Source organism: Anser anser, assembly GCF_964211835.1.
Source record: "Anser anser genome assembly, chromosome: 1".
Taxonomy (NCBI): Eukaryota; Metazoa; Chordata; class Aves; order Anseriformes; family Anatidae; genus Anser; species Anser anser.
Genome location: NC_139720.1, coordinates 55,183,062 through 55,193,645, shown reverse-complemented (window position 1 = coordinate 55,193,645; position 10,584 = coordinate 55,183,062). Strand labels below are relative to the sequence as shown.

General features: G+C 49.7%; 1 protein-coding gene across 1 annotated transcript; it reads right to left on the bottom strand.

Moving 5' to 3' along the window:
* Nucleotides 1–201: 201 nt before the first annotated feature.
* RPL3 (ribosomal protein L3) lies at nucleotides 202–6,948 on the bottom strand. The gene is made up of 10 exons (XM_083832441.1): nucleotides 6,809–6,948; nucleotides 5,718–5,910; nucleotides 4,927–5,095; nucleotides 3,932–4,067; nucleotides 2,965–3,151; nucleotides 2,402–2,562; nucleotides 2,022–2,123; nucleotides 1,445–1,540; nucleotides 852–971; nucleotides 202–318 (listed from the first exon to the last, which is right to left on the bottom strand). Exons 1-10 carry the CDS (start codon nucleotides 6,809–6,811, stop codon nucleotides 274–276), a joined length of 1,212 nt encoding a protein of 403 aa, XP_083688567.1. The 5' UTR covers nucleotides 6,812–6,948; the 3' UTR covers nucleotides 202–273.
* Nucleotides 6,949–10,584: the final 3,636 nt, after the last annotated feature.

Here is a 10,584-nt window from a genome sequence, read left to right as displayed (position 1 = left end):
AGCCACGTATAAAAGCCTAGCTCCGCCCCAACATCTTTGCTCTCTGAAAAGTGTAAAGAGAAAGTAGTCATCGCAGGAACCCTGTTAATATTGGCATGTTCACGAATGAGATTTGATTCTTTGGTTTGGCTGATGCCATGCATAAGGCCTGCAGGCAGAGTACCAGACTTGACGTGGCTATATATAAACCGAGTGACAAAGTTAAATTCTTTAAAATCTTTATTTTTTGGTCTGAGAGCACGCAGGCCGCAGAACACAAGACAGTTCCACACATTAAGCTGTCTCCTCTTTTGCAATGCGATCTTTCTTGAGTGGTCCCTGGAGGAGAAAATAAATTATGTTAACAGCAGTCTATTGCACACTGATGACCACATCACATCCAAATTACAATGCTGTAATTTTTACTTAATTTTTCTCCTCTTGCTACAAATAAGTCTTCAATGACACCATCTGTTCCAAATCCCAAGTCCCAACCCCACAGCTTCAGTGGAAAGCTGAACCTGGCACAGCCAAGCTGCACCAAATTAGACTTCAATTTCAGTGGAGAATTGTTGGTGCCACCTAGTGGGGAAGCTCCTCTGCATCCACCGAGCACAGCATGACACAGAAAGGACGCAGGGACTGCAGATCTGCCCTCCCAAGTGACAAACTGAGACCACCCCCCACAGCCCACCATCGCCTGGAGATGCTCTCAGATCAAATGCAGTGCCAAACCCCTGTCCACAGGTGTCACTGAACAGCACAGCTCGGCCCTGGGGCAGCCCAAAGGCCGAGCTATAAACTTATTAGCCAAAAAGACAGTACCAAGATACGTGCAACACAAACATGTCAGATTCTGGAAGCGTCCTTACCATGAAAGACTTCTTTTCCTCGGCTGTCTGGAAGCGGCCATGACCGAATTTGGAGGTTGTGTCAATGAACTTCAGGTCAATCTTCTCCAGGGCCCGACGCTTGGTCTGCACAAGCAGGGACTACAAGAGAGATGGCAGGTGAGTACAGCAGCAGCACCCTTTCTCCTCATCACCTCCATGGGTAACACCTCTTAAGTCACTCCAACCTCACGCTTCAGCTGCTAGGCACAAGGCACATTTGCTGATAAGCTGTCCCACACTTCTGGTGAGACTGAGGATGGGTCAATCCACACCGGCATCAAAAGCAAGCCCAGATCTGCCTGCTAGTATCCTTGTGATCCACAAGGAACCTCAGCCCTGGAGAGCATCCTTCGTTAGAAACAGACGTGGAGCGAAATAACTGGGGAAAGGACTTAGTGCTACGCCAGAACTCATTAGTACCAGGCGGGTTTGCGTGCACGTGTTCAGCAAGTCTTTTAGGCCTCTCTTTCTGGCTGGTTACATGAATCCCCACAGCCCAGACATCTGTCTCAGGGGCAGCGCAGCTGCTCCAAGTTGTTCCTACCCATCTGACACGTGTCTGTACTACTCACCTTGCGCAGGGTTAGGACCCTCTTCTTGGTCCCAACGACACAGCCCTTCAACATGATGAAGTCGTTGGTCACCTCACCGTAGTGGACGAAGCCTCCCTGAGCAGGGAGAGAACAGTTAGTGCTCGCTAAGGGGCAAGATCACTGATCCCATGCTTGCTTACTGCCTGATGTCCTGTGCTACTTCTGGGTCTTGGCCATTCCTACATTCACTGAAGTCCCCATTTCCTCTGTTACCTTTTACTGATCAAGTTTCTTGCTGCTGTATGACTTCTGCTGAGAACAGCAACATCAAGAGGCTGACGAAACACCAAGAACTGCTTCCCTGGCTAAATGATTCCTTATTTACATGAGCACCATTCCTAGGTTTGTAACATCCCTCTATACTGCTGCCAAATACTAGATGCAGTAAGCACAAGTTGCACGAGTCAATGCTGGGAATGACTCAGCACCAGCAGCACCACCACCTCCCACAGCAGCTTTTTCCTCAAGAGCTCTTCATCGAATCATTTCACATCTCCTACCACGCCCATTCGCCTCCCAAGACTGCCACTCTCTCCACACAGCTGCAAGGACTCACCAGAGGATTGATGCTCTTGTCAGACAGATCATAATCAGTTGAGGCATTGTTTTTGATCAGCTTTCCATCCTTGATTTGGTAACCCTGACCGATCTTGTAGATCTAAGATGACAAGAACAGTAGGAACAAGGGTCAGGCATCAGTCAGAATGCAAACAATTCTAGCTTGGGATGGAGAAGAGTATCCGTTGTACTTGATAACGTGGCCATACAAGGATTTTATGGTTATCCACTGTATATGGCTATGGTTACAGCCCCCCAAATTACATTCAAGCAAACAGAGCTAAGCTACCAAAGCAAAACTCTCCACCCTATTCCCTCTCCTGCAGTGAGTGAGCCTGGCCAGCTCCAGTTTCCCCCCAGCAGTTCAGAGGCACCCACCTTCTTATTGATTTCAGTTCGATGGTGATAGCCCTTCTGACCAGCACGGGCCACGGAGAAGGCCACGCGAGCAGGATGCCACGCGCCGATACAGGCCACCTTGCGCAGCCCCCTGTGAGTCTTGCGGGGCAGCTTCTTGGTGTGCCAGCGGCTGGTGACACCTGGAACAAGAAACCAAAACAGCGTTGCTAACTCTTCTCAAACTGCGATGCTGTTAAAATGTTAAACTAGAGTTTGCGACACCTTTTGAGCTGCTGTCCCTGGGCAAAAGGGAACTCAGACCTAGCACCCAAGAACTACCTGCTTTTCTTGACACACCCTGTCCCACAGCTCCCCACATCCATCCCCGGCTGTCCTGGATTGTGTTCTCAGAAGGAAGGCAGCATGGAATGACTCCTCACAGATGTCAGGCGCTGTGCCCAGCGCTTATTCCATGGTCTCATCACCGAACTGTGACAGCAGTACCTCCTCAGCTCTTGGCCCATGCATTTGTGGCAACTAAAGGCCAGGATTTCATTAAAAGTTGAACCCTGACGACAAAGAACCTCCCTCCATGTGGTTACCTTTATATCCCTTGCCCTTGGTGACTCCAATGACATCTATCATCTCATCCTGCCCAAAGACAGTTGACACAGGCACCTGCTGCTCCAGCTTCTCCCGGGCCCAGTCCACTTTCTCAGCAACAGTGCCACCATTCACCTGGATCTCCATCAGGTGAGACTTTTTCTGTCTCAGGGGAAGCAAGCGCATCTAGGATGCAAAGGCTGAAATTTAGTTCCTCTTCAAGACAGACCTCGTATCAACTATCCAGTACCATTCTAATCCTGGCCTGATTTTTTTTTTTTGGAACTGAACATACTCTTTTTCTAAGATGCAAACTTAGAAGAACTGAAGTAAATGATTCTACACTAGGGGGAAAGGCTGTACTGTGGCTTAAATGACAAGTCACAGCATCTGGGAGCTAGATGCCAACCCGCAGATCAGAGGACTAACAAGTGCCTCTAGTCCCACAGCTACCAGCCAGGCTCCATCCAGCAGTGACAGGAGCCAAAGGCCACCACACTGCAGGACACTGAGTAGAGTCACGTTTAGCTACTCCCACTATATTCAGTGCAGAGGGATTGGTAAGACTATCGACAGCAGCTGCAATGCTGTCTCTGCTGTCTAGGCACTGGAAGCTAGTTTTATTGAATAGTCAAGTCCTAACTAGACACCTTACAGCACTTATAGCCGGCTCAAAGATGTAATTACACCCCCAAAAAGGTCTGGCAGAGCACTGACAGCTAGGGACACACTGTCACTACCTCCCTCCAGTGGCCACAGCTGCCCTCAAGGCTACTCACCCACACTGTGAGCACACACTGCGTACTGAACAAGGACTACTGGTACTTTTCATGTGCTCGAGTTATCACCAGACAGGTGATAAGCACCTGCCAGGTGAGCAGAAGTCTCACTACTGAAGTGAAGCAAGCCTTACAGCTTGCAACCTTCGTTGTTTCGCCTGTGTACCTGAGTCCTGCAGACACTTACCTGAGTGTGAGCCATGACTCTAATAACCTGGCAGTATTTCTTCATGCTATTGAAATCTTTCTCCAACTGCTTTTTGCCCTCCTCATCTTGCCATTTCTTGCAGTATTTGGTGAAGGCCTTCTTCTTGGACTTGTGCCTTCAGGAGCAGAGCAGAGACAAGGTTTGGCTAAGCCCTTCATCGATCCCCCACGGAGGGGGGACGAGCGGAAGGAGCTGCCACCTTAGCCAGTTTGGGCTCATTGCCAGCTTCTAAGGAATCTTTTCCACTGGCAAGCGGAGCCTGGAGCTCATCAGGCAGAGGCAAGATTGCCAAAGCTGAGCGGAGCTGCCATGAATCCCAAAGCACATTAATATTCACAGTACAGAAGACAAAAGACTGTAGAGAGATGTTGAACAATTAACAGAGTAACAGATCTTTAAAGCCACTGTGTTAGATGACTGCTATCTGCTGCAGAACACCCTTGTAAGCCCGAGCTATGCCTGACAGGTCGTTACTGTAACACCCGTGAGAATTATTGCACTGCTCTGACGTCTTCTCGGCCTGCGAAGTTCATAAACAGGCTGCAGGCTCGAGACACACTGGAGCCGTACTCAGGCAAATGTGCATATTTGAATCACAACAACAGTGCCTGGAACGGTAATCAGAACTAACACTTGTCTTCCCCTTTCCTGAGAAAACAAGGCCACAGTCAGGACTCGACACTCAACAACAAGCGCCAGAGGCGATTTCCTTATGTCCGCCCGTCGAAGTATCATCATGTGTAGCCTGCTGGGGAGATTTCAGGCAAAAGCCAACGCTGTCACCCCCATGCCAAGAATGACACTAAGCTGTCATCTTCTCATAAACACTGCTGTAGCATGGCATGCTATCAGGCCAGGTCACCGAGGCCAAACATTAACTGCAGAAAAGCTGCCTCAAGAAGCTGTACTAAAGTAACTTGCAACCCAGATAAAAATGAATGTTAAGTCATGAGGCAAAAATCCTGCTCTCTTACCAGTTCTTGTAGAAGCGCCGCTTACACTCATCGCTGATGTGCTCAGCAAAGATGGTCTTGAAGCTGCGGAGACCACGAGGGGTCTGCACATAGCCCACAACGCCTACGATGACCATGGGAGGAGTCTCTACTATAGTGACTGCCTCAACCACCTCCTTCTTGTTCACCTCTGGAAGAGGACAAATACAACAAGTCAAAACCAGCATCAGCTGTTAAGCACCTTCTGTTCCTCCTCACTCTCAAAGCCTTCAGTTACATGACTCAAATTCTTTTCACAAAGGCAAAGATGATGCATGGCAAAAAGACCTGCTGAAAGTGATAATTTAGAGGCTTGAAGAAACTAGAGGCAGGCTCAGCTGGAAGCAGAGACGAAGCCAGATAAGCAAAATGGATGGCAGCCAGTAACAGAACTAAATCAGGATTTGACGATCAGCAAGGAAACACCAAAGGTGATTTACTCATGTCTACCCATAGAGAAGAGGTCATCATACGCAGCCTGTTTGAGTACAGGTAAAGTAAGATATCAGGCTCCTATGTAAGTCACTATGCACGTCAAGAGGACCATTAATAAGACAACCACTCCTAGACAAAGTCTTGCTGCTGGGACATCATTCACACTACAATAGGATGATTTTGGGGTGCTTTATAACCCACCCACCCAGTCAAGAAAGGCTTTGAATTGGGTGAAGTCTAACTAGAACTAAAATCCACAGCTACCTATGACCTAACAGGTCATCTTTCATCATTTGTAAGAAAATATCTTCCTCCATGGAAGAAACATTAATACATACTGGATCCAGGTCTGTCAACTTCGCGGACAATGTGGGTCATCCCAGCTTTGTACCCCAGGAAGGCAGTGAGATGGACAGGCTTGCTAGGGTCATCTTTGGGGAAACTCTTCACCTTGCCCCTGTGTCTGCTACTGCGCTTGCGGGGCAGGAAGCCCAGAGACCCATGCCTGGGAGCTGAGAACTTGCGGTGAGACTAGAAAAAGAAAATAAATATTTAATGCTTGCTTCAGAGATTCACTTAACCCCATCGGAGGGCCAGCTGCCAGTTCTTATCATTAACTATATATAGCAAAAGACTTTTTACGTTCTTGAAATTCTTGGTATCAACTGCTTGGCTTCTGAAATCCATTATAATATTAGACTACAGTTTTTATTCCTTAACTACATTTTTCCTAGGTTTCCTCGATGTCCCGTTTCAAGCTCGTTTTAAGAAACCACTGAGTGCCACTCGTTACAGAAGCACGCGTGCTGTAACGTGGCCACAGCGCACCACCAGAATTTCAGCGCACCCTACAAGTCCAGGGATAGAGAATCACAAATAACCTTACAATATTTCAATAAAACTATACAAATAAGGATAGTAGAAACAATTCTAAGTTGAAGCAATGAAATAAAACATTTTAACTCCCATCTTTGAGCCAGCTGTTTTGGGTAGAAATACACCCATCAGCAGCTGTAGTCTCCCCTGCAACCTGAGAGTTAAGTAATGCTGGGTAACGCGAAGCCCCATAAAGAATAAAGAATTACCGACCCCATCTCACACCCGAGTTTAAGCAAAATACCACCGTTAAAAGGCATAGCATCAAGCAGCAATCGAATAGGTCCTTTACGAAGGACTCGCTCCAGAAGCCGCGTTAAGCAGAGCAGGTTTACAGCCATCCATAAGGCCGCTTCCCCCCGCCCGCCCCAGAGGCCCCACACCGTGCCCGGCCGCCCCCCGCCGCGTCGCGGCCCCAAAATGAGCCCCGCGCCGCCTCCCCGAGGAGCAGAGGCACAGCGGGATGGAGGCCAGGCGGCGGCCGGGGCCGGGATGGCGGAGATGCGCGGCGGATGACGCGGCCGGGCCGAGCCGGGCCGGGATCGGGACCCACCATCTTGTCCCCGCGCCGCGCCGGAAGGGCCGGGCCGCCCCGCGCGCACCCTACTTGTAGGCGGCCCGCCCCCCGACAGGGAGCCAGGCGTCTCGCGAGTGCGGGATCAAAATGGCGGCGGGGGCGGGGCTGGCGGCCATTTTGGGCATGTCAGCATGGGTGGGTGGGCACAGGGGTCCCCGCTCTGTCGCCCCATGAGGTGGCATCTGTGCTCGGCCACCCGACCCCAAAGGGTTTGGGATGGGGACAGCGCTGCCATGGCCCTCTGCTCCTCGCCTGGCGCTGAGGGTGGCAGCCGCAGGCGGTACAAAAGCCTGAGCCAGCGGGAATAGTGCTGTTTGCAGTCACCTCAAGCACACTCAGCATCTTCCCTTTGTCATACAATAAAAAGCTTTTTGTAAAAAGCCAAACACAACAACAACAAAAAAACCAACGCTGTAACCAATGCCAAAACATGCTCGTAGCTGAAGGAAGAGACAAGGCAGGCATCGGGTACCTCGCTATGTTCCTGTTTTTTAAGTTGTCCGCCAGCTTCCACGAGAGTGGAAGGACCAAGGCAGAGGCGGACTCGGATCTGCTTACAGAAAGCTGCCCACGATTGTCACACCATCGTCAAGTTTGGCTAGCCAGCTCGGAAATCTGAATTGGCTGAGTTTTGTGAATTAGTTCAGGATGCATTTGGTTGTCTTCCACAGTGCCGCACGCTGAATATACTGGCCAGCCAATACTGAAGGCCTTAGGTAAGTGAAAGTGCATTGAAACAATTAAGTCTTTCCTGGAATCAAGTCTCTGAGATGGAACCATAAAAAAAAAATTAAATACCTTGCAGAGATTCTTGAAAGTGTAAATGCATACACTTACAAGTAATAACAGGCAATGTTATACTTTAGTTAAAAAAACAAAAAACAAAAAACAGGGGGTACATAATAAAACATACACCTTCTTAATTCTTTAGCTGTGTCATTTATTATGTTGTCCAATACAATAGCCCAGTGTCATCTTTCAGATGTACATAGCGCTAGAAAGTGTGTACCACTGCAATCAACCTTCTCGATTTTTTTTTTCTACAAAAAACCAATGTTCTTGCTCAAAGCTGTGAGCGAATGCATGCCTCAGCAGAAAATCCTGACATAATGTGTAGCTGTTTTTATTAAAAAGCTCCATAGTTACAGGTAACTGTAATGACTCAAAAGATGCTTGACAAATCTTCACTGTACTTAGAAAAAGATATTAGACAGTGTGAAAAAACAGAGTAACAACAAAGAAATGAAAACACGTTATTTAAAAATTAATAAGCTAAAATAGGTTTTACTGCTAGCATTGGCATCTGTTTTGCTTATATGTGTATCTCAAAACATCAAAAGACATCAAACGAATTATTTCTTGCAGGGACACGTTCTCAAGCGGATTGTGTGTTCTTCAGGGACTGTGTCCCACTGTCTATTTCCACAGTGCTTGGTACAACAGAGCTCCAAATTCAATTAGGGCCTCTCTATGCTGCTGCTGAATTAATAATAAACAATAACAACAATGTAAGTGATAAAGTTATGCTGTGACAGGGAAACCAAAAGTAAGACTTATTGTGGAACCTGTCAGAGATCTTGTCAGTTATGCTATTCACGCGTTATTCCTCTTGCTCCACGTACAACCACTCTCGGCATACCAATAAGCCACGAAGACAAGCTCTGTCACGGGGTGATGCTGGATCTGCTCATGTCCGTGGCTTGCTTATGCAGGAGCTTGCACAGAAGCATCTCTTTAGCATAGGGGCAAAGCAGAGATGAAACCTGAACAGGGGGGGAGCTGAAGGACAGCAGATAAATTATTCACTCTCCTTCCTTTGGCACAAGGAAATTGGATAGGACCAGACCATAGAAACTCTCTCAAACTTCTCTAGACCTGAAATTGTGTGAGTGCCACTGCAGGATAACTGATTTGACACGCGACTCTAGCTGAGACGTGCCCTGAAGCGTCTCTGATCCTCGTTGCGGGGCTGTAGTGCTTTCCCTCAGTGTCAGTAAGCAGAGCCCTGGCATCCATTGGAGTTTCCTTTTTTAATCCTGAAGGATACACAGACAGTAAAACCACCAGGAACTAGTCACTAATTAAAGTAATAGAAGTCAGTTTGTTTGTGGGTTTCGCATTTTTTACATGTTTGAGAGGTGCAGGACACCTAGCCAGTGGATGCAGGAGCTAAGGGAGCGGGGAGCTCCACAGGCAGCTCACTGGTAGGAGCCAAAACCAGCTCGGCAGAGGTCCCACCGCTTTGTCACAGGCTGGGGCTGGGAGGCTGGGACTTCAGGGGTGTCCCACTGAGCCCCTGGGCTCCCTGCAGATCCAAGCATTGCTCAAAATGCCCAGGTGTCGTGTTGTTTTGGGTTCAGCCTGACAGCTTCAGCTGGGTTAATACGCACTGAGCCCTGGCCTCCAATAGCTGGCAAGGCATCGGGAATCAAGGTGGACGATAAACCTAAGAGCCCAGCTTGGCTGGAAGCATCCAGGAGGCCCCTGGCACTGTGGGGAGATCAGGGCAAAGCCCTGTGCTGGCAGTGTCCCCAGGGCCAGACGCCTCCTCCCTACAGCACGCGTCTCCCCCTTGCACTGAAGCCATCTGAATTCCCACCGCTGGGATGCTGATCGGTGCAGCGGAAGGGCTGCACGTTATGATCATATCTAGTTACTGCAAACATTAATGAAATAGTTGAAGCAAACACCTTCCTACAGAGCCAAATCCCGCTGCCAGCTGCGCAGGTGTAGCTGAGAGCTAAGGTGTCCAGTGCGGGAAGGCGACTTACCCACCTAGTGTGAAAGAAAAAAGGTGCTCTGTTTGGAGGTCCCTTATGGATGCTTTGTGAGGACGATGTTTCATTGCCTGCCTGAATGTGGGAAGGGCATCAGTATGATCTGGAGGGCTGAGGGTCCGACCATGCAGCTCATCTTCCCAAACAGAGCTGGGCATGGCTGGATGTGAAGTGGGACCGTGCATCCTCTCTCTGTCCCCAACCTGCCCCTCAGAAGGTGACGAGGAACAATAGCTGCTCACAGCTACTGCTATTGGGCAACCAAAGGCCGGGCTTTAATTGCTCATTTATCTCCCCTAGGTTTGCCTCTAACTCCTACACCCTTCTCTGGCATTGCAGGGCTGGGTCACAGACTGCCAATAAAACAAATTCATGCTGGGGCAGGACGAAGTGGTGCTGGAGCGAGCTGAGCACGTTCCCCACGGAACCGGTCCGCAGCCTGCTCTCTAGCTGCTAGAACGGGTCTGTGCACAGGTGTGGTCCGGAGGCAACGGGGCCAGAAGCAGTTCAGCCGGTCGTGTTGCTTTGTCAGCCTTTGAGGTCAGTTTTTTAGCAATAAGGAGCCGGAGACGTCCCGAGGTTTGCCTGGTGGAAACGTGGTGCAGAGCAAAGCTGGGCTTTGGCCGTGCCCAGGCTGGCCTCAACGCCAGGCAGCCACGGATGTCACCGTGATGTGATGGTTCTCACCTAATCGCTTCTTTGGGATGGAAACCAGGGTGCGGGCACCTTGCTGGAGGACGTGATGTCCCCCAGGTTCCCCCCCAGAGCATCCCCAAACCTCATCCTGGTCCCTTGGGATGGGGCTGCCGTGAGCTCAGCGCTCCCAGGCTGGAGCCAGCCGGGTGCCTCCTGCAGGGAGCACCTCCCAGAGAGCCTCAAATCCGAAATCCCAGGGGGATCGTGCCAGTAACGCGGGCACACGTGTGCCGGGGTCCACAAGACGGGAGCTGCCCGGGATGCTGCGCAGCCTCGACC